The following is a 24,760-nucleotide window of genomic DNA, read 5'->3' as shown; positions in this document are numbered from 1 at the left end:
GAGCCCATGTTTGTGAAGCACATCTAAAAATAAATGCGAGAGTTTGTTAATAAAATAGTCTTGAGGATACTATGTGCCTGTTTGCTGACAAAACTCGCAGAGACAGGATTTGCTGTCTTTTTCGTCGAACGCAATGTTCGATTACATCACTTGCTTAGGTACACTGCAGTGGTTAATTAAACCTTCGATGTCGGCGGCGGCAAAAAGCTACCCTACAGACGACACGTTGAGCATCAGCGGCGATGCCAACTCCACTTCACGGCCTTCCTTTTTTTTTCTTTGTTGCATCTGAGGTTCATTTTTTCTTTTTTTCTGTGCAGAGGAACTTGGGGGATAGTTTTGGGAAAGTCGATGCTGTCATTTTGCCAGGGTTGATCAAATATTAATTTACCGGCGAGGGTTGGTGTTATGGGCATACCTACTGCATGGCCGCCAGCCTTTCCGTAACACCTGCACACCCTGCAGGTCCCTACCCACCCAAAGTGCAATAAAATATCAATATCAATATATCACATCCATCAATAATGAAACTTGAGTAGCATGTATTGGAGTGGAGCAGTATACCGCTAAACAGAAAGACTTCATGCGTCTTCGCGTCGAAAAAAGAATTTAAAGTGTCTTCAGAGATGAAAGGCATAACAGCCTATAGTTTTCTGTTGAATTTGAGTCATCGAAAGTCAGGTAACAATAAAGTTGCTTGAATCACAATCAGTGGTCTCTGCCCTAAGAAAGCGAAACCGAAACTCAAGTAACTTGACGCTACCAAGATGGCCGCTCACATAGTGGTAGTGCTGCTGCCTGACCACCAAGCAGTTTCGCATATCGTCTACAAAATGTGACTCCCCTCAGGGATGCACTTGAAAATAAAACATGTATGTTCTTATATCTTAGAAAGTACCAATAAATATGTTTAGAAACAGTATTTTTGGGTGGGGCTATTTTGGATGCTTTTTCTGCCAGTCTCTTAGCGGTTTGTTGGCCAGACTAGGCGAGACCATCTGGCTACACTGCTCCGGCGTCGTCCAATTTTCCCTGAGTCAGTGGACCTTTTGTGGATGCGGGTCCGAAGTTTTGGAGTAATTTAGCTTCGAAGCTTCCTGAAATGGTGCAGTCAGTCATGAACATCACATCTGCAGGTAAGTGAAATTTAAGTAGATCAAAAGCGGCCCAAACCCTTGCCTTGCGGTGAAGCGTACCATGAGGTCTAGGAGTCGTGCTTCGAAGATGACGTTAGAAGTTGAGCATGCTCAACGAAATGTCGTTCCTTCGTGTATTTTCTGGAGGCGGATGTGTTCACGTATTAAATATCTGCTCTAGGGTAGAGTCACTCAATGACTCGCTACGAATGCAGCAAATTAACGAACGAGGCGTTGTAGAAGTCGCTCAGCGTTCAGGTAACTGCGTCTTATGACGATGTCTGTTTATAACAATGAATCTGAAAGAAATTTCGAAATTCGCAAAATACGCAGCCAGAAATACGCAAGAAAAAAAAGAATGTGTGTCGGAAGTCGTGCTTCATTTAAAAACACCTTTGTCATCATGAAGTGACGGAAGCCGCACTCCTTGAAACAGCAACCAACGTGAGTAAAAGGGATCGATGGCTGTTTAAAGGGATGGCATAAATCGGTTTCTGAGCGTATCGTGCTAATATTTTTCAGAGGTGGCTGCAGAACGTGCATAAGTCAAGTCAAAATGTGTTTTTATTTGTAAACAAGATGTTAGATTATATAGCTTTACTCTTAGATAATAGACCCTTTCCGCAATTCAGACTGGCACCTTTCGTCACTATCATCATCTGAAAAATGGCATATGTGCTATACTAATTGCGGCCTTCTGTTCACTGATGAAGGAAGAAGTTGAAGATGCTCCTAAGCAGATGAATCGTGGCCTATTCATTCTAGACGTTAGCGCGACGTGAAGCAGGGATTGGATGGAAAAACTGCATAAGCGTTCATTTCTAACTTGGGCCCAGTCAATATGTTAGTTGCAGAAACTTTTCTTCAAAGCCCCTTAATGTATAGAACTTTATCAAAGTGTCTATGTGGGTCGGCGCTTCGTTCTGACTGGTTGAATTTTTTTCGCCATTGACACTGAGATTGAAAAAGGACTGTACAGTGAAGCGCACATTCTCGTTTACCGTTGACTTGTGAAAGTGACGGTGCCCCATAAAATACTGCAGACCCCAGGTTCATTGCCGCAATTAGTACGGTAAAAGTTAAACTGCCATTTGAGTCGCCAGATGGCACTGAATTCCGGAAAGGGTCTATTACACTTATTCAGAGGGGGTCCCAAAGTTTTCAAAGAAAAGTGTTGAAGGGACCCCTTGGTAATAAAGGGTTAGTCAGCGATCAAGTTGCACTATTACATTAAAAAAAAACAAAAAAAAACATTCAGCCTTTCCACCCTTGTGAAGAAGGAAGACCAGCGGAGCTGTACTCGATACACTGTGTGCTTCTTCTTCGTCATCGTCTGTTTTTTGCGCTGTTTCTTACGATGAACTCCCACCAACGCGCCCAACTATCCATTCTTCTATTATAGCTGGAAAGGTTGGCGCCATCTACGAGCGACGGCGGAAACCATACTGGTTGTGTGCTAGCCGCCGTTGCTTATAGATGGCGGTAGCTATCCAGGTAGGTTTGTGTCGACATACCGGACACGATCCTGGGGAATCTAGCCCTTAACAGCTCCGCTGTAAAAACGAAACATGATTGCGGTATGTACCGTCAAGCACGGAATGAAACCCGAACGCCGGAATGCGTGGCCATCGACACAGGCTGCTCCACTTGGAGGGCCCCTGAGAACTACGGGTCCTACTAAGATGTGCTCGACCCTCGTGCGGCATGTCTGGGACTTGCGCGTTTCGCCGGTGGCGCGCTGTAAGTGCCGTCACTCGGGGTGCTCTTGTGTTGCCGCACTGTCACCCTGTCGACAGAGGGCGGCCGCTTAACCTGGCTATAGCTCTTTGCGATAGGCCCTGCTCGACAGGGTGATGAATTTATTCCGCTCCGGAATTGATACGCCTGGCATATCGGTGGTTACCAAAGAGAGCGTCAGCGAGCAATTTCTCGCTTTTTATAAGAATCGACTGATATCCTCGCACGAACCGCGTCGGTATGTTGCTGCATTTTTTTTTTCATAAATATACACAAACTCAAATCTGACTTCATGGCGCGGTGGTGGCGCGTCGGTCGCACTTCCGGTCTGGGGCTGTGGGCAGAAGTCCCCATGCCAGACGTGTATTCCTGTGTTTTTTTTAAAGGAACCAGACAAAAACCTGCCTTCTTGTCAAAACACCGCGACTGGGGCCGTACCAAAAGTGTCGAGAAAGGTTTGAAGGTCACGTGCTCGGTTCATCCGAGAATCTGGATATGTGCCGTGAAAAGGGAAAAGCAGACGCCGTCGGACAACAATTATTGCTTGGGCGGGAAGCACTTTGGGTTGAATTCACGGATACTTGTGGTCATCAGATTTTTGTTTTGTTCCAACATGAACGCCAAAAAACCGTCAAGTTGTGCGGACCACCTGCGGACTACGTTCAGTGCATCTTCAAGTTCAAACGGCCACCTGATCGTTCGAACTGTCATCTGCTCTTTCAAACGTTTCTGCTTGTCGTCTGCTCTCTTAGACGACGCCGGCCCGTAGACCAAATGTTGACCTGGTACTTGCGGTAATATGTAATTGCAGTCCTCAAAAGACTTAACTTTGAAGGTTGGTAAGCAGGCTCGATGTAAACAGTAGATACAAGGAGATGTTGATCATTGTTACCAGTCACCATCACCGACTTATCCCTAATTCACTTGGTCCAATTCTGTTTGCGATTTTCAGTATCGACGTCCACCATCTCAGCTACGGTTCACGCTTTTGCCGCCCGAGTGGCGTCGCGTCTGAAAATTGCGAACGAAATCGCATCATGCGATTCAGGCTAAGCGTACATACTGCGGCGTCCACGCGGAATGAATCGCCACATGTCACATTATTCACGCGAAGTTTTGTGGTGTAACGAGCCTCGGTAATTTCGCTGACGTCGCTCAAGTAGTCAGACATCGCCAGGAAGACGTAGAATCAACAACTTGAATGCGAAAAAGGGCAGGGGAACTCACACCGACGCCGACAACATCGCATTTCAATGGTTTGTTTATGGGTGACGGCGAGCTTCTTGCCCACACCCCCGTCGCGCATGCGCGGCGCCGGTGGCGTCTGCTAGGGGCGCTCCGGTTTGTTTGTAAACATGAGTTGGTCTATATGGTTGTGCCAATAAACAAATTTTATTTCGCTTCTATTACTTTTTACTATTCAAAAACCGCACGTGGCACACTGTTCACTGGAGCCTCCGCGTGTAACGTATTGAAACAAGGCTCAAGTCACTACAATGCTGAGCGCGATTTAGTAGACCTGCATTATGGCATTTGCAGCGAGGCCTACGAGCCTGAAGAACAAGAGAGGTTAATGGACGAGCTCTGGGAGTGGACGTATGAATGTGCTCATATATTATATACTAAATATCTGTAGTAGCAACCTTCAGTTGGGTGTCAGCACTCGTCATGTGTCCCAACTTGTTCTTCTGTCTCGTACGTGTTTTGCTATAAGTACTGCTAATTGTAAAATTACGATACTTACAACAAACAATAAAAACTGTGCACGCCAGGAGGAGAGAAGACACCATGGGCATGCTACCCTGGCACACGCGCAAGCAGCTTGCTGCTGCTCCTAGCATCGACCTTCTCGCGCGGCGCGCAAGCCGCAGGTGTCGACCAGGTGACAGTGCGGCGACACAAAAGCACCTTGAGTGACGGCGCTTGCAGCGCGCCGCCGGTGAAATGCGGAAGTCCCAGGCACGCTGCGCGAGGGTCGAGCACATCTAGTAGGACTCGCACCCCGGCGCATTTTCATTAGTTCTCAGGGGCCCTCCAGGTAAAGGAGCCTGTGTCGATGGCCGCGCGTTCCGGCGTTCAGGTTTCATTCAGTACTGACTGTTCATTATAAAAATATAAAACCAACTGAAAAGCGAGAGAAGAAAAGCTAGAAAGTCGAGAAAAAAGAAAGACTATATCAGTCTGTGTTTGTGTCTGTGTGTGTGATTGCGGGATTGTGTGAAAGGTGTGCGAAGGAGAGAAGAATGAATTGGGAGAGGGGGGACATAGAAATTGTTAATGAATCATGCAGATAGTATGTGTGCACGTATAGCTTGTTTAAAGATATAGAATGATGACATGGCAGTTAGGCTGTGTGGTAGGGAGTTCTACGTTTTAGTAGCAATGTAAATGAAGGTAAATGTGCCATAATTAGTTTGTATGTATGGTACAGACAGTGACGCTTAGGAATGTGAACGCAGAGGCTACACGACATATTGATGAGTAAAACTAATTGAAGAGCATGTTATCTGATTGGTGATGAACTTAAATGTTAAAATGTTGAGGAAGCAGTATGCTAATTGAGCACTTTCGTGCCTATTAACAAATAGCATTGCTCGTAGTGCTGTCTTCTGGGCGATTTCTATGGGTTTTAGTGTTATTTTATATGTCAATCCATAAATGGATAACCCGTACGAAATGTGAGTATGAATAAAGCTATGATAAAGCATTTGGAGGGTTTGTAAGGAAAATATGTGCCGTAGTTTATATAGAATTGGTATATTTCGGTATATCTTGTTAGTGGTGTCTTTTACAAGTGTTAGTCCTAAAAATTTAGTATGGTACACTCGACTTAGGTTCATTTTTGCAAACGAAAACTGAAATGTGTTTAAAATTAGTTTGTATTTCGGGGCAAAAATTATGTAGTTTGTTTTTGCTATATTGGGAACTAATTTGTTATGAGTTAGCCTTTTAGCTAGCTTTTCTAAAGTGTTATTAGCTTCCATGTATAGTTTTGTCACACTTGTATTAGATATAAAAATATTTGTATTGTCGGCATAAAGAACACAATCTTTCTAGAAATAGGCTGCCAGGTCATTAATATATATTAAAAAAAGAAAAAGACCCAATATTGAGTCTTGCAGAACACCGATGGTAATAGGTTTAGTTGTTGAAATAGTGTCGGCTAAAGCTAAATAGCTAAAGGCTATAACAATTCCACGGAACAAACTTGCCTGAGTGAAAAGTTAGAAATAAAAAGCTTGAAATCCCTACCTGCGGCTGGTGTGTGCCAACCAAAGGTGTCTGATTTGCGCAACAGCCGATAGTGTTGGCAGTGGTCTCTGCGTTGACAAGTGGGGGTCGACAGTGAAGGCACCACAAATACTGCCTTTTCCAGCTTCGGTGATTACATCGCTGTTGCCGGTAGCTTGTTTTAGAGATTTCCTTCTCCGTTGAGCCTTGCCTCACCCGGCGTAGAATTGTAGGGTAGGTCGGAGGTCGCCGCCGAAACTACGCTTGAAATTGCCGGTGCACCTCGATTTGTCCTCTGGCACTCCCCGTCACAGAGAACGACCTTCACTCACTCGTTGGGAGCTAAGCGCACCATGGAGATGACTTGCAGCCCAAAACAACGTTGATGAGAGTTGCAGACAAGAAAAGAGATGTGCTAACAACGAGAAAGTGTGAAGCAGACAGCGACATGTAGCCGAAAATAATTGTTGAAGAAAACGTGACAACCCATCTGTTTTGTTGTTCTTGTTTTATTTTTATTTTTTGTTTTATCGTTAGAATAAAAAAACCATGCACTGAAAATTTGTGTAGAAAAAAAGCGCGTTAATCTGGCTCAGAAATGTCGTCTGCTATTTCCGAGGATGAGGACTGTCATACGAAGAAGCACGCCTCAGACAGTGTCTGAAGACTGTCTCTTGAATGATGTATTAGCAGCAGTGGCGTAGCCAGAAATTATTTTCGGGGGGTGTTTCAAGGTTCTGGTACAAGCACACACATATATACATACCTTCCAACTCTTCAGAATCTCTCATAAAATGTATGAATTGGGACTAATTTTACGATTTTAAGGGGCGATAGGTACCGTCTGCGGCAGCGTCATGGTTTCTGCTATCTGTCTATCCGATGGCCACGAATCCCCAATTAATCCAAAGCCCAAAGCCTTTGCTCGTGTGTTTGGTGGCGCACACTGGTTCGGCAAGGTGTTCAGCCGTGCTTCGGCTTCGCTGTTTCGGCCAGTTTCTTGGCAAGCAGTGCGCCGTCTTGTAACCGTTGTTGTGTAATCTTAGCATTCTGCTAGTCGCGGCAACTTCGCGACGCAATGGCGAACGCAGAACCTCAAAAGAGGTACTTTTAGGTGTTCCTGAAGTCCTGCATGTTGGAATTCCCGTGCTTCGTGCCGTCCCAGAAGGGGAAGCAGTTTGGATTCTGAACCATGTGCACATGTGATGTAAGCATTTCGCACGGTGGCAAGGCTGACATTAAGCTTTCGAAAGCAGTCAAGAACTTTGTAAAGCAGGCGAAATCAGCATCAGAAAAATTGCTGACAAAATAAACCATTATTCATCCCGAAAAGTACCTGCCTCTTACTACTACACACCCCCCCCTCGCGGGCGCAGGAGTTCTACAAATTTCAAAGTCCGCATTTTGGCAGGTATGTATATATATTAAGGTAAAATTTCGGGTGGTGTTCTAACACCTGAACACCCCCCCTGGCTACACCCATGCGCTCACGCCTCTCGCTTTGCGCCGCGGGCTGATTGGCTCACTCGGGAGGGGGGCGTTACGGCGGCGAGATCATAGACTGGCCAAACTCTCCCCATATACGGCTCTGCCATAGAGTGCGGTGAAACGCCATCTAGACGCTGCGCTTCAAAACATACCTATTCCTATTCCCTAGAGTACACTGCAATTACCGTTGTGGCCACTCCCAAAACAGTAATGCATCATTGACGGGAGGCAGGCCGTGGGGGAGAGGTGTACTGCTCGTGGAAGCAGGGTCTATGGGAAGTTCCGTAACTGAGCTAACCTAATAATGTTGACAACAACTGACTCCACTGCACTGATCTCTAATAGCCCCTTCCCCTGGCAAATAGCGAGTGCTCGCCGAGCGGATTCCTGTACTCCTCGTGAGATGCGAGAAATCTCTCCTTGTGCTGCTGGTACATCGAGTTGGTAGAGAGCTTGCCGAGCAGCTTCAACCGGTCCACGGGGAAATGGCAGGAGTCGTCGAGTGGTTTGGAGAAGTTTTCTGCTCTGCCTTTTTTTGGAGGAGTTTGACCCATAGTCACTCGCAGCATCTCAATTTCTATCCTCGCATTAGCTATTTTGTGGCAGCTGCAAAAGCAATTGTGCCAGTAGCACCTGACGGTAGAAATATCAGAGAAAAGCTGTTACAAGCCTTGTTACGAGCTGCTCGAAAATCGATGAAGTGATACAACGCAGTGCCGAGGTGTCAGTGTTCCTGCCAAACAGACAAAGTTGTTATCAAGAAGTGTAAACAGTCATTCTTCTTCGCGGTAGGCTTATTATTCGGCAGGAAGGGTACGTCGATCAGTTGCCTTATAGATGAGGCAGTAAATAATTGCCGCGCTAGTCCAGCATGATGGCGTTTGTGCCGTATTGGTATCCAAGCGTGCGAGAGCACAGAGGTGCAGCACTTCAACGTGTCACGGCACATCCTTTGACCACGTCGCCCGACTTAGAGCGTAGAACTGCAGGAAAGAGGGGCAACTCGTTGAACGCAAATTGCAACGAGTTGTGCCTGTTTCCTGCGGTTTCTGCACTTTTGTAAAAATTTGCACAGGTTTTCAAAGCCAGTCATGACCATTTACACTGGGTTTTCAAAAACTTCTTCGGAAAATGATGGCGAACGAGCAGAACACGCATCTTTCAGCACGCAGTCGCCCAGCCTCTGCAATGCTTCACTCGGCTGACTTTACGCAAGTCCAAGATGACCAATTGAAAACTTCCGGTGTCCGCACTTGCGCTGCAGTGACCAAGCGGTGATGCACAATCCAGTAGATTTTTATAGAGATTGGTGCTCTGCAGGGTGTGTTCGAGATATTCAGACATAGAAAAGAAAGCCATATAAAGAAGCCGATGAACAGACTGCAACCCTACTCACAAATGACACCATATGAAACAAAAACTTTATAAAGCTTTGAGGTAAACACCCGAATGCAGCAGATCAAGCGTGTGGGGTACCATTTACGAATAGCAGCGTCAACCAGAAGTTTCGTTTCTGTTATCTTTTTATGCTAAAGAAAAACAATTTTTTTTTTAAGCTTAAATTTACGAGATTTGAGTCGAATATATCTGTCACCTAAACACACATATTTTTAGAAGTTTGATTGTTTGTTCGCCCTTTTTCAAGCCATTGTGGATGTTGAGGGTATTTGTTTTCTTGATCCACTTTCTCAAGGTTCCTTGGAGCGAACTCTACGGTGATCTAAAACGATTCACTAAGGCAGCTAAACTGTCCACCCGTGTTTTCCGCTTCTCTTTGCAGCGGGGATCATCTCCCTGCTGGATGAGAACCAGACAGAACTCAAGGTGTTTGCTCTCAAGAAGCTCGACAACATTGTCAACGAGTTTTGGGCTGAGATTTCGGAAGCCATAGAGAAAATGTGAGTATCCTCGTGTTTGAATATACACTTTTCAAAAGTGGACGCCATCTAGTAGCTGCTGCACATACTCTCAGCATGTGTTGGGCTGCGTCAGCATTTGGCGTGAACTCTGCTCGTATTGAAAACGAGCACTATGTCAGCCTTTGCCAAGGACTCGGATCCAGTGCGTCTTGTGCTCACTGGATGGATGGATGGGTGGATGAATAAATGCTAACAGCTGTAGCCTTCGTTATGGGCAGTAGCTTGTGCCATCTAGCCTAGAAACCAAAATAAATGATAGTATGATTCCTTCATTTTCCCTATTCAACCGATTTCCCTTCTTCTCTGCATTTTTTTTAAACTATCACCAGGCAGTGTAGAATATTGCCAGGATGAGCTTTAAAAGATCAAGCAAAAAAATCAAAGAACATCACCCCCACTTCCCCCTCCCCCCCGCCTCCTTTTCCCGGCGAGGGAGTCGCCAGTTTTCCGGTAGTCAAACCTTGTCGGCGTTGCTCCAACACCGGGCCCACTGGGAGACAGGATTGGGACTGTAATTGGGGAGGAAGTCCCAACTTCCTTCTATCCCGCCTGTCCCCAGCTGTGCTAATTAGCTTTACTTCATTCAATTTTCCCTGCATAATTTTCACCAATCTAACCTCCTATCTGTGGCTGTAGTAGTTTCCTCCTCGATTCTTCCACCCTCGCCTGCAAAACCCAGTGCCCCTGCCAAATCCGTTACCTCTCTGCTTCTTTCGCTCTCTTTTTCACTTAATTAGTCTCCTCAGCCCCATCCCTAGTGTGCAGATATTTAAATGTGAACTTTCCAGTTCGGTTTGTCAATTTTGTGTTTAAACTTTCCATGTATAAATACCTCAGAACTTTCCATTCCCTCTGGGTGTCATTCATTTTTGTTAACCTTTCTTCAAATTTTAATTTACTAATTGCCTCTCTGCTCTCAAAGAACCACCAGGCTCAATCCCCTGCACTTCTTCATTTGGTGTGCTGCCATGCACTCCCAGTGCTAACCTGTCACACGCTCCCTTGTCGAATTTCCAATCCCGATTGAACCTCTGATCTCATACACAGTAACCCATTGCCAAAGGACAGTCCTGGCACCATTACTGCTTTCCATATACCCCTCACCACTTCACATCTATTATAATTCATAGTGCCCCGAGTTCCATAATACTTGAATTTCTTTTCCTTCTCCTAATTGTATTTTTTGAGAAGTTCCTCTAGGTATTACCTTCCCTCATTGAGCCATACTCTCAGATACTATTTGTATTTTTCTATATGGCCTATTTCAATATCTTGTATTTTTAGTAGTGTTCTGCGAATATTTGAAATTTTGAATAGTAGTTTGGAATAATACACAATGAAGTATTCGCTTTGCGATGAACTGCAATATTCATACTTTTCCAAGTGTTGATCACGGCGGGTTATCTCCGTTGAGCGCGCACTTCTTTTTGAGCACGAATGCAATGTAGAGAAGCAACACCCGCGAAAGCCAGAGCCGTATATAGGGAGAGTTTGATTACAATTACATGCTTGGGAGAAAAGCATACTTTCAAAGCTGGAGGGTGCACACATGCACCTGGTGGGTTTAAGAAGAAACTGAAACCTTGCCTACGTTAATATTGGCATTGCAGTAAAATTTTCTAAATTAAACCGTGGCTGTTATGCAAGAGTATATGCCAGGCAGAGATGCCCTGACAACCTGCATTCATCACTCATGATTCTTTTTTTTATTTATCAATTAGAGATTGAAGAAATAATGTTTGCATATAGCAAGGTTTGTAAATCCACTCAATTAAGTATAGCTGGCCATCTCTATAGGTTTCATTTTGTGTCAAATCTGTCATTTACTTGTCATCCCAAGGCGTTGGCCTTTCTGAGGTCACAGTCCGCATATATAGTTAGATTAAAATGAACTTATAAATGGACAAGTGGAAGCTTGGGAACAGCCTACACAAGTTTAGCTTGGTTTCCTAAGCTTGGTGCAACAGTAGTGAAAGGCTTCGAGGAACTGTTCATTATTAGATTCCAAAATATTTGACCAAAACAACTACATATTTGCTTCGAATTCACTTCAGATTAAAAATACACGATCCGCACATGAATAATTTTCAGGAGTTCTCTCTTTTCGTCGTTGAACACCATTGACCCAGACTTACTACTACTAAAACTCAGGCCCTAGCTGTCTCTTTCCTCTCCCCATACTATTCCAGTTAGTTCCTGTAATGTATCGTGGTTTTCTGCCATGAGTACTATGCCGTCTTCATACATTAGTCCTGGGATTACTTGCATTACATTTCTCTCCCCTTCCATATAACTAACACTACTTTCTTTTTCATTCCATCTAGCTGCGTCATGAGGGGTAGGGTTGACAGTGGACGACCCTGTCTGAGCCTTCTTTTTATTGCTGCTGGTTGTGTTGTGTGCATGCTCGTTGGGCCAGCCACACTTTTGCCACGTGATCATGCTTCCTCGCACATACCCCCACGCAGAGAATGAGGTCAGGTGACGAAAGGGAGGCGGCTGATTGGTCCGGCAAGCGTATAGCTTCCACCGCACTGTCAGCTTAGGGGTGAAGGGAATAAGTGAGGTCCGGTGTTATGTGACGTGCGTTTGGGCCGGGTGACGCGCTTTGGGTAGCGCGGATGTATCGGAGTGAAAAGGTAGAGAGCTTACGAAGGGAAGGAGGTACGAAATAGTTTGCTTTGTTTTCAAATTTTCGTTTTAAAAACCAGGCTTTTGACTTTGTACCTTCTTTCTTTTGGCCCACTAAACGATATGCTATTAGTAGAATCCCAATCTAAAGCCATTTATCCCAGCCCAAAATTCGTTTCATGGGCCCTTTAAGCTAAAACTGCAGCTAAAGCTAAAAAAAAAAAAGAAATTTGGTTGTGTGTGTGTTTATACAGCCTAGAACTTGGTCTGCCTCAACGGGCAACGAGTCTCCCAGCTGTAGATGAGAAATTTAGCCAGTGCAGTACAACCGCTAGCGTGGGTCTTTACCGTGCACCACGCAGCAGTGATACACGACCGCACGCCGGTACGATGCTCATTCACATCGAAACGGGCCAGGAATGGGGATTGAACCCAGGATGCCTGTGTCCTGCAGCACGAGCTTTCACTCCACGGGCTCAGAGCTGGTGGGCGCTAGCCCACTCGGCCACCGATCCCCCCAACTAAAGCTACAAGCACGAGCTAACCCATGCTGCTTGCTTTGAGACATGCCTTTTTAATGCAAGCCAGGCCAAGGTATCATGCGTGAAGCGTCCTCTGCATTTTCTGCCTAGAGGTCCATTGAGTATACAAACTACAACTTGAAGAGGTTCGGCATGCCTCACCTCCACATATTCATGTTTTTTCGTGCTTCGCAGATATTAAATTAACCCTTTTATGGTCATTCTTTTTTTTTTCTTCGAAAGATATTTCCCAGTGGTCGGGTCTTGTTTTAAGCGGATAGTACAAAGAAAGAGTCAATGTGCAGGTCTTTTAGTTATCTGTCCAGCAGCATGTACAGTGCTTGCGAGCTGTTTAAGTTCAGCGGCATGAAATAGAAATATTCAGAGCGAAATGTTGTCGCCTTTCTTCCGTTCGGTTTCCTTTAGGCACATCCGCTTCTGCAACATTCTGGCGGTTTCGTTTTATGAACCGTAGGTACTTTATAGTGCTTCTCCATCGGTTGATGGCCTCTTACCCTCCAAATTTGAATCAGAGAAGCGTTAGAAGTCCGAAGCGGAAGAGGTGGCGCTTCGATTGCACTTTCGCCAGAGTGCCAACATGCAAAGCAACCATCTCACGCGTGTCACATGCGCAGAGTATCTATTTTCGTAGAAATAAATAGCCACAGCAAAGTGAAAGATGGCACAAATATAATGTTTGTAGTTTGCCAAAAACGTAACAGATAGCAGCGTCTCCTGGAGAGGGACGTGGTGTTGCATTTAGGTGCAAACTTTTAAGTCTGTAATCGCCGTCGTGCATGTACGGTAACGACCGTCGAAGCGTCAAGTAAAGCATTCTCGTTGTCGTGCAGTGAGGTCCTCTATGAAGACGACGGCTTTCCCCAAAGGCACCTGGCAGCCCTGGTGGCTTCTAAGGTGAGTGTTCTGCCCCTGCTCCCGGCATGCCGTATGCTGTGAGCCCCCGCTTGCAGGTGTACTACCACCTGGGCTCCTTCGAGGACTCGCTCACGTACGCGCTCGGAGCGAGCGAGCTCTTCGACGTCACCGTGCCGTCCGAATACGTGGAGACCATCATTGGTGAGTGGAGCTGGGCACCCAGCCAATGCGTGCCCTCTGCCTTTTCGTGCTTTTCACTGCAAACTCCGACAGCAGGCAAGCCTGCTTCGTCCGTTCACGCGGTTCGGTGGCTGCTGGCACGCGTTGTGATCTTGCATCGCACAGGCTCAGCGTGCGCAACCCGATGGCAGGAGCACAGTGTTTGCACAGCGCTGCGGTCAAATGCATATATAATCGCGTTAAACTTTGCATGCATTGGCTCAACGTTTATAGGCGAGAGGGCGCTGCGGTCATATGCTCAAATGCATATATAACCACGTTCCATACCACACATTCTCTTTCTGACATGGATGAAAACGAACGGAAGGCTCGGCATGCTGTGGCTCAGTGTCTACGCAGACAAGCACCACCAGAGCTTTGCCCCAATCAACATCGTTCACCACGTGGAGGTGCAGTCATTTTTTTTTTGCTGCAGCCGAGATTGGAGTTTCAGTTAGTGGGTAGTACCTAAGCAAGTGAATTAGTTAAACATGGACCTCTGCAAAACCGACAGCAAAATCCTATTGCTGTGAGGAAGTTGAAAGCAACCAGACATGTCCACATCTGTTGTGTTTTCTGTTGTGCACATTTCCATTCTAAATCTTCACAAGTACCAGCACACACCCTTACTTAGTTCTAGAGGGGGAGTTTATGAACTTTGTTTAGCAATGCCAGATCAAATATATAGGGATCACTGCTACACAGTAAGATTCTTTTCTGGCTGTCAATATAAATTAAATCTTCTTTATATGACATTTCAATTAAAGTTTGATGTTTACTTGATAAAAACAAATAAGTATAATTCGATACTTTGCATCAAGCAAGCTAGTGCAGAATGCATCATGTGTTCGTGTTTCATTCCCTAACAGACTACCCCAAAAGCCTAACAGGCAAAACAGAATGAACAGGGATGTTCAGTGGACATACAAGTCAACTTGTCTTGATGTTATCTCAGCTTCACTTTATACAAGGGACTTCAAAATTTCTAGGTTGTTTCTGTCGTGTTTCTGCTTGCAGCTTACCATGTTTCATATAGAAACACTGAAGCATGTGCCAATTACTAAAGAAATTATTTGTGACTTCTTTACTTTGGTTAAGGAACATTTATGAATTGTCAAACTAGAGCCATGAAACCTTTCCTACTTATTCCCCACAATGTGGGCTTTCTTTTGTATCAAAACAATAATAAAGGCACATCTCATTATTTACAAATAAATTTTTATAGACCTGTGGTCTTTTCTTGATGTTTCTAGTAAAACAAAACATATTATTAAATTAAAAAAAAATTCAGCGAAATACAAGTTACGAGGTTTAGTAAGGGAAGTAAGCATGCATTAATAACTGACAAATAAATCTCTCTGACAGGTCCACTAGTTTTGGAGAAAAGTTTCCTTGTTCTTACAAGAACAGAGTACCTATTACAAAAACAGCTTTTGATAAATTGCAATTGGAAGTTTGGCTGCTCTTACACAACTCTAAAATGCATAGTCTTCAGCATCATCCCCTTTACACTGCCTTGCACTGCCTCCCTTCGCACTTACTTGTTTGACCTTTGCTGGCACTTGCCTCTATTTTAATTCTTTTCTTGCTTTCTGCAGAGCCCCGAAAATCTGCTTTTGTGATTCGGGTATTTGTCCATTTGATTCAGGGTCACTTCACTGAACACACCTGGAGCCCTAACCTACATGGCGGGACCAAGGCACATTGCCGCCTGCTCCGATTGGTCAGTCGGCGGTGCAACATTGACCAATCGCAGCAGGCGGCAATGTCCCAGTCCTTTGGTCCCGCCGTGTAGCTTAGGGCCCCTGGTGCAACACCAAGGCTTCAAGCACTTTTTTAGTGGCATATCTTAGGCGCCCGTTTCCAGGTTGAGCGGCGCCGGCGTAACCTCCACGCTGAATTCAGCGGGAAAACTTAACCCGCTAAATTTAGCGAGAGGAGCAGGAAAGGAGGAGGAGGCGGATGAGGAGGAAAGGAGAGGGGTAGGAGAAAGAGGAGGAGAGGGTACAAAGGAGGAGGAGGGGCGCTCCGTACCCTCCCCCCTTCCTCCTCAAGAGCTGCGCTCTAATTTCGCATTACAGAGATTTGTAAATGTCTCATTTTTTTCTTGCTTCATTGCCGTTGTAGAATGCAGTTGCGTCGTAGACTGCAGTCTTCACTGAGGACAAATGTGGTTTTTGAACACCTACACTGGACCAAGTTGTTTAGTGACTCATTTGCATTGTGGGTGCTTCCATAAAATGTCCATTAAAATAAAAATAAGTTTTGTACAATAGGTTTTATCAATCTTAAACGCATAAAAAAAAAAGCTTTGTTGATTTTTTTTACGTTTTGAGAACAAGAGTGATGCAAACAATGTATCTGTAAAGACACACACATTTTAAAGGGCATATAGGCATAGTGGCACAACTTTTAAATGTCTTCTAGTTCTCATTCGAACATGCTCTTTGGGGGCAGGTTCTGCAAAAACCCTGCTTCATTTCTAGATAAAAAAATGAATAAATAAAAATAAAGACGTTTATAAAGCAGCTCTTTGGGTATTTTGATTTTGCGGTATACTGTGCTAAATTAGTGTCATGATGTAGGGGAGTTGGTTCATGGTAAGCGGAAATAAACAGTGTGCAAAAATAGACACGGACGAAAGGAAGATGCGAACGACACAAGCGCTGGACTCATAACTAAACATTTACTGAAAAAACACCAACGAAGTAAACCGCACTATCGCTTCAGCATGTGTCAAGATAGGCAATTTCTTTTTTGTGAAGAAAGACCGATGTTTGGCTGACGCATGCATCTTGCCCCTCTTTTGTTATTGCATACACTTCCAATAATTCTCTGGTAGTTTTATCTGTGCCCCTCCCGATGATGGTGATGTTGAATTTGGGCTGGCATTTACAGGCAGCACGATGCAGAGGCAAGTGAACCCCAGCGGTCGACCGGAGTAACCAGTCATGTTCACGTGCCCTGTCATTAATGCGTCGGCCAGTTGAGCCGATGTACACTTTTCCGCAGCTTAGTGGGATCTTGTATACGACACCAACCACACAATCAACATACTTGTTCTTGTGTTCTACGGCGCATTGGCTCTTGCCCCCAGCCTTTTCCGCAATTCTAGGGTAGAGTTGCGCCAACTTTCGAGGTCCTGCTACCATTCAATGTCGGGAAAGTTTTTAGGATGTAGGTACAGCGGCTGACAGATGCTGGCTTCCCAGCATCAGTTATTCTGGCAGTGGTGCAGACATTAAAAAAGATTAAGGGAAAGTTAAGTCAGAAAAAATCAGTGATGTGACCACGACGCGTGCCTCTCGCCGGCAGCCAGTGACCAGCACCGAACGCGCCGCAGCACCGACGCAACAACCGACGTTGCCGTCCCTCTTAGATGGTTCCGGTTTTGCTGTTGAGCAGCAATATTTACAAAAAACTAGTACGCGCAACATTGAGGGAAAAAATATGCCTCGTATTTCAGGAACACTGACTGAGCCGAAAACTGTCGTAATCCCAAATTTTAAAATGTTGACTGGACTCGCCCTTCGAGGCTTGTTCACGCACTTGCGACCGCTAATGACCGAGTGCCTTGCAACCTCTTGCAGATGACGAGAGAACAAACTGGCACCATCTATCCAGTGGCCTTGGAACCCTCGGCATTTCTGCGTAGTTTCTATTTTTTTTGCTAAAAAAACTGGCGTTAATGTTGTAAACGACCATTTCTCGTTGATAGTACTTACATTTAATCTCGCAAATACCGCAAAAGCAAAATGCAGTTCTGGGGTCAGCTTGCAGATGACGAGGCAGGCTGTTCTCTCGTCGTAAGAGACAAGAACCGGGTGGTAAGCCAGTGCAAGTGTGCGAAGGGTCCCCCGAAGTCGCGAGTTGCTGGGGGGGGGGGGGGGGGGGGGGGGGGGGGCGTTGGCGTTTTGGCGGGAGCGGGTGTGAACGGGGCAGGGGTGTCTGCGTGCAGCCAAGTGCATCGACCACTACACGAAGCTGCGGCGCCAGGAGGGGGGCGGCGGTGGACGCCCGGCTGGAGGCCATCGTGGACCGCATGTTCCAGCGCTGCTTCGAGGACGGCCAGTTCCGGCAGGCCGTGGGCATCGCCCTCGAGACGCGCCGCATGGACATGTTCCAGAAGGCCATCGTGGCTGCGGTGAGCTTTTTTCCCCTTTGGGATCCGCCGGCACTTGCCTCTTGAATGGACGTCTACGGTCGCGGCGTCTGCCATACCGCTAGCTGAGGCTTTCCAGCAGTCCGCCTTTCCACAGTTTTTTTTTTTGCCGGGAGGAAAGCTTTCCTTTGCTCGCGTCCTTGGATGGAGGCTCAGAGCACACTCTCGGTTCTGGGTGGTCGCTTGCGCGCCCTGCTGGTTATTGCTGACGCCTCCGTCGCCGTTTTTTTGGTCCTGAACCTCCCGAAAACGAGAATGGGGATAAGAGGTGGCATGGAGGAAAGGCACGCTGTTTGTGTGATCGATGTCCATACATAAAATGCACGCCGCAACTTTAGCGCCTTTCCAGAGTGGTATACTCTTTCTTTGCTGCTGCAGCGTGTATCATGTCCTGTTTGCACGGCCCTTGAGAGGATATCGCGGTAGAAGACCCCATGCATTTCCTATGTCAAATTTTGGTCCTCATTTTCGGTAGCTACCAAGCCTATCGGCACCGGAGTGGTTGTATTCGAAAGATAATAACAATCATTATAGCTTCTCGGAGTTGTATCTTCCGATTTTGCGTTCATTATAGTTTTACATGGCCTCAAATTTTGAGCATAAAGCCGACTTTTTTAGCTTCCACTTTCAAGCATCTCAGGAATTAAATTATAGGATAAATGCAAATTGTAGTACCACATTGCAGTGTAAATTGTCTCCGTTAATCTATATTTGTTAACAGATTTTCTCGATACATTGCTACTATGAAATGAAGTAAAGTTTCCGCTTAGTGAAATCGAAAATTTGTTTGCTAAATGCCACTTTTTGAGCTCTGCGATTTGGTGCCATCCTGTGATTGTGCTCGCAAAACTCGATGTGGCAGTGATCAATGAGTCCGTCGGCGCTTATCATCTTATCTTAAAGCTTATTTATCATCCAAAATGTGTATTTTTGTTATCATTAACATAAATAGCATATAAATTGTCATTGATGTTAATGATCAAATGACAAGAACTTTGTTTTTATCTGAATTAATAATTGCAGTTTTTTTGCATCCTCTTTAATGAGATATCCACTTGTGTGCTCAATATTGCCGCGCGCGGAGCTGGCCCAGTAGGCAGCGCAGCCGTGGCCTAACGGTTCAATTCCAGGGAGCGACGTGTCCTTTATTTATTCTTGCAATTTCGTGTTCTGGTAAATTCGAGAATCCTGTTGCTTGTTCGAGGTCCGAATTTTCTACGCACCGAACCTTCTACGCCAATTGTTCCAGAATCCCACGCGTGTACATAAGGAACTCCGCATGCCGAGGCGCAGTCAGTCTTGCTCCAGTGCTCAATCCTGCTGTTTCGCCGACATTGACGCCTGCGACGCTAACGTTCTTCTGTTTTATTTTGGGCACAAGTTGATCCAATTAAACGTGTAGTTTCTCCAGTTAGCTCACCGCCTCATCCTTTGTCATTCGTGACAATATTAGTCTGTTCCAACACGATTTCCGTGGAATATACTCTTTGGTTTACCTTTGGCTGTGTCCTTCATCATTCAGCATATTATTGTAGTGCGTGGTACTTCTACACAAAACATCTAGTTTATTTATTGATTTATTTACAATCTACCCATTGGAAAGATCCAGTGGCGGAATGTTGCAAGTGAAGGGAGGGATGACAAAGCATTTTCCATCGCTGGTTGTAGAATCCCTTGTGACACTTGATGTGTAATCGGTACCACAGTGGACAGCGATCGTTTCCAGCACCTGCAGAAACAGGGACAGCGGTCTGTGGACACCGAAACCCAAGGGCGGGAGGTGAAACAGCCACTGATAGTCCTGTCACATGACGTGGAACTCTGTTGCCTACTGAAGTAGTGGTTAAAGGCCAGGCACAGCTTAAAAAGATCCAGTGGTGGGACATTGCAAGTGAAGGAGGGGCATGGTAGGGCATTTTCAGTCGCTGGTTGTAGAATCCTGTGTGGGAGTTGACATGTAATAGGTACCGTAGTGGACAGCAATGGTCCCTAGCACTTGCAGAAACAGGGAGAGGGAACAATCCGTTGGCATTCTGGCACTGAAACCCTTGTGTGCGAGGGAGTCGCACAAAAGTGGGAAGGCAAAGTAGGCATGTCTCTTGATATAGACAGGGTAACACATCAATTTTAACATGTAGTACTTGTAGTGGTAGGAATGAAAATGAAGTGTAAACTTGTGCTCCAAAAGTTCCTTTTGGTGCTCCAAAATTTCCTCTTAGCTGCTCCAAAAGGGGCTTCAAAATGACTTGTACCAATCACATTACTGCATTTTACTGCTCAAAAGGATAAACAAAAGTATAATGAAATGTAGTGCATACACAATAGTAGCAGAAATTCAACAGCAAAAAATCTTTGCTCTCTTTATGTTGTGGAAAATGTTCTTAGAAAAGGCTACCCAGCATGGCTCTAGCATGTTTGTGCTGTCCTACATGAGCACCTATACTTTCAATTGCACGTGGAAAATTGCAAATTAAACTTTTGTACGTAAAACAATCAAAACGGGATCTTTTTGTTTCAAATAAATTCGTAATGAACTTTTTTTTTCTTCGTTTTATGCATCTTTTATGCATCTTTAGTTAAACCCCAATGAAAGACTGCAAGGGAAGACAGCCGTGAGAGTTGACTAGGGATTGCGTAATTCACACCCGTGGGGATTAAACCTGGGTCCGGTGTGTGCGAAGTGGAGGTGTTACTACTGAGCTATGCCACAGCGTTTATCAGCTTGTTATATACTTGGGTGTTTCTGTAGTGCCCAACTGCCACTGGGTGCGCTTCTTGGAAGGAAAATAGCAGATAACAAAATGTTGTTTAGCGCAGTCAGTGCCAGAAGCTTTTAGGACAAAAGGGAGCGATTTCATTTTTTGTTCCAAACATTTTCTTTACGCACCCGCACCCGGAGCCGATGCCCAGCGACTTCGCCGTGACGTGTCGCAGCCGTTGCTGTGGCTGTGCCGTGGATTAATGCAGGACAGCTCAATTTTTTTAATGGATGTTTGTACAGGAGGACGTGGGGGCCATGCTGGCGTACAGTTCCAAGGTGGCCATGACCCTGGTGCAGAACAGGGCCTTCCAGGACGAGGTGCTGCGGGCCCTGGTGAAGCTGTACAGGGAGCTGGACACCCCGGACTACGTCAACATGTGTCAGGTGGGGCTTGCAGGCACACTCTCGCTTACGACCGTGTCGTTGCGGTTTTGCGAGAGAACGCGCCGTCTGTAAGCCGGCCCTGGAACCGCATTTCGCTAGAGCAAAGGTGCTCAAATGAGGGACCCTGAAGGCCTTTTTGGGGTCCCCAAAGGCTTAGTCGTATCGAGCACCGCCGACTGCCTCGCAGAACTAAATAGACAAAGACCGAGTGAGTAGGGCAAATTATTCTCCGTTCCGAATCTGTGAATTAAGTTTATTTGATTTCCCTCATTCACCCTTTGGTCACTGTAATTGTCCATTACCCTCCCCTCCCCCCTGGTGGTTGAGGTCCACCACTGTGCTAGAGTGAAGCTTTTTTTGCAATTGTAGGATCAAATGTGCATACCATCTAGAAAGAAATGGTTGTTTATAACATTGTTGAAAGTTTTTCAAACCATTAAAGGGGCCCTGCAAGAACTTTTTATTGTTTTTTAATTTGCACCGAACCTGAGAGCACTGAACGTAGTAACTTAGTGAAACTTTTCTTTTTCCGAAATTCGCTTTATTTTAAAAGTTATAGGCAATTTAGAATTACAAAAACAAGCAAAGAATAATCTCCTTAAGACGTCATAGGTCCTGGCTTGAGTGGCCGTGAACTAGAGGAGGAATAGTGGGCTCATCGAGCGCTCACGGCCGCCGCACTCCGTGTCGACGGCGCCAGAGGGCGCCACTAAAGCATGTTCTGGATAGGCTGTATGCAGCGGGCAGCCAAAGCGGCTTTCATTGCGTTCGCTGCGCGATTAAACACTAATTCGGCATGACACTTCATTAGCCACAAACGACAGCAAACACGGGGTAAAGGTCAGTTCAGAATGGGAGCCACTTCGCGCTGCCAAACCGCGAAACGGCCAAACCGCAAGACAGAGCCTCTCGCCGAAGGCCTTCGGAACGCTCGGAGCCGGTCGGATCCTCCTGTCCATACGACTGCAGCGCCACCGCGTACATCCAGGATTTTCCCGTGTCGGTGCCTTATCCCACTATTCTTTTCTAGTATGCGCCGCCTTTTCCACCGCTTGGCGGCGGGTATGTTGACGGGTCATTTCTTGTTTCCGTACTTTATAAACTGCATTTCTTTCTTTTTTCATCTATAATAGTGAACAAAAACTACTTTTATAAATAATTGAAACGGTTTGCGCCACTTATATTTTGTATTTTGACCAAAAAGAAGTTTTTAGTGGCTCTGACCAGTAGAAAGCCCAGGACCAAAGACGTCACATTTTGCGCGCTCTCGGTACCGCGGGTCGCCCTCGTCGGTGGAGGAGGTTTCCGTGTCGTCCGGTTAAAATATGGTGCACTGATATTTAGCTACTCTTTCCGTGCCCGCTGGCTTGCCCGAACCCCAAGAGACGTGGTAACTGCATAAAAGGTAGACGCTTAAATATGATTGCAGGGCCCCTTTAAAAAATGGTGCGGAAAAAGAAAAAAAAAAAAAAAAAGGAAATGCGGTATGAACCTATTATAACAGACCATGAGAGTGATAAAGTGATGAAGATTTTGGTCTGTTGTAAAAGGAGTATGCAGAATGTAGATACTCTTATTACAGACTTCGAAGTGGAATACGACTGGAGTTTGTTCTGAGATTGACGAAATGAAAATGGATACAGCAAACTTTCGTTAGTTCGACCTCGGTTAATTCGACTTTTCGTTTAATTCGATCCTGTTCAAAAGCCCCAGCGAACGGCCATACATTTTTATAAGAGGAAAAGTTTGGTAGTTCGAACTTTTTTTCTCACCGGATAATTCGTCCCCAGTGAATGCTTGTGGGCTCATATTGCACGGCACCACGGCAGAAAAACCACCAACGTACGGCAAAACACGGGCCCTTTGCTGCAAAACCGAACGTGCGCAAATATGTGCCTGCTCCTCTATGCCGTTGAGATGGACTGTAGTGAATGATTTGAGCCAGCGCAACCAATCTGGCGTGGAGTAGCGTGCAGAACACAGCACGTGGTCGGGCGTGGAGACGGCGCGCGCTCTCAAAGCTCTTTTCTGTAGCATTTTGTGCGGTCCGGGGGGTTATCGGTTGCTGCTGTTTCAGTTGTCTTCGTGACCCAAAAGCTTTCTGAAACAAGAAGCGGCACGCTCTATGGCAACACAGGCTCGGTGATTCGATAGCTCCATGCCCTAGGTAGGGTCGCAACATTTGGTTGCAAATGTAGGTCGAAATTTTTTGGTCACGATTATAGGTCGACTTAATTTTTGACAACATTTCCGAAAAAAAAAAAAAGGTTGACTTATATTCGAATAAATTCGGTAGTATGTTTTTTGCAATTCCCGACGTCTGCTGTGGCTGGCAGTTTGTTCCCAATAAAAGTTTCTTCTTCCTTTCAACCAGAAACTTCATGGGTCGGAATTTTTTAGTTTTCTTTGACACACCCGGTATACAAGTCAAAGGCACTTGCTTAGAACGAATGCTCGCAGACATCCAGGTCGTTGATCTGGGTGTGGTCCTTCACTCGCCCAGTTGTCGGCATGCCGTTTACTCCACGGCTTCTATACGACCCCCGCCGGCCCACAAGGGCTGTTTTGAAGCTACCCGGAATACTTGCATTCTGTTCCTTGAACCCTACATTCCCCTGCGGACGTTGGGATCCTTTGTTTCTCACCATACACAGCAGGGACATACCAGGTCCCCAACTGCGTTCAAAAAGTCCGTTGGGCCACGGCGCAAGATATATGTGAGTGTGGACCTCGCACTCATCGCAGCTGCAAAATAAGGTCCCCTCGCAAGCTGCTTTTTTCATAATAATTTAATGGCCGAGGCTACATCCACGCGCGGGGACGTAGCCAAGTCGGGAGGAGATAAGGCTCCATCCATGCAAAAGGCCACGTGACTTATAATTTAAGGACATAATTTGTTTTTATTTACATATTATGCTTTCTTACAAGTAAATATAGGATCTAAAAATAAAGAGGTTACATTCTATTGTTGTTTTAAAGTTAATATATCACGTGACCTTACAATTTCTTAGACAATTTATCAATGTTTCACTGTTTTCTAACACTGATAGGAAATATCATGCGTCATAAAAATAGTATCTGTAGATGTCTTTATATTTATGTTGTCCAGGAGTCACACACACACGTGTGGGCAGCGTGCGTGTGGGCGTGCAGCCTGCAGCCATGTGGTGTGGGCTTGGTTGGCTTGGCGCGGCTGCGGCCTCTGGGGCCTTCGCCCATGTGCACATCGCTGCTGAGGCGAGGCGGCGAGGCTTCGCCGTGTATGTGATTGGCTTAATTCGTTTAAGGCGTTGTAGTGTGAGCTTATGTGCATCGAAGGGGACAAGTGCGGGCACACGCTTCGTATGTTCTTGACTTGCGCGCACGCTCGCTATCTCACAAAGATTGCGCGAGAAGGGAAAGCTTGCATTAGACTCAGTAATAACAAACCTATTGAGAGCATTCAATCGAGAAAACTGGGTAAAAGATTCCAGAAACAGTTCATTTCATGTCAAATAAAACAGTAGCCGATGCACAGATGCCACTCATCCACGAGACCACCGATGAACACGAAGCCCTTCTTGCGGCAGAACTCCTGCAGGAGCCAGTTCACTTCTTTGTGCCGATCATTCTACGCCTGGATCACTGCACTCTGCCTACGCTGACACTCCAACGAAAAGAACCTGTTCTCCCAACTCGGAAGAAAAAGCGATCTG

At 45.7% G+C, this 24,760-nt stretch overlaps 1 protein-coding gene across 1 annotated transcript in view; it reads left to right on the top strand.

The window, feature by feature from the left end:
- The first annotated feature begins 993 nt into the window (after positions 1-993).
- LOC115330545 (26S proteasome non-ATPase regulatory subunit 1) overlaps positions 994-24,760 on the top strand; it is a 78,054-nt gene continuing 54,287 nt past the window's right edge. The window contains 7 exon segments of the mRNA XM_040218855.2: positions 994-1,136; positions 9,373-9,490; positions 13,515-13,578; positions 13,635-13,740; positions 17,717-17,762; positions 17,764-17,902; positions 20,922-21,065. Of these exon segments, the coding sequence (XP_040074789.2) occupies positions 1,103-1,136; positions 9,373-9,490; positions 13,515-13,578; positions 13,635-13,740; positions 17,717-17,762; positions 17,764-17,902; positions 20,922-21,065 (651 nt within the window). The 5' untranslated portion in view covers positions 994-1,102.

The sequence above is a fragment of the Ixodes scapularis genome, unplaced genomic scaffold (assembly GCF_016920785.2).
Source record: "Ixodes scapularis isolate PalLabHiFi unplaced genomic scaffold, ASM1692078v2 PGA_scaffold1__304_contigs__length_218370807, whole genome shotgun sequence".
NCBI classification, from domain to species: domain Eukaryota; kingdom Metazoa; phylum Arthropoda; class Arachnida; order Ixodida; family Ixodidae; genus Ixodes; species Ixodes scapularis.
Note: the sequence above shows the minus strand (reverse complement) of the source record. Positions and strands in the feature narration are given on the sequence as shown.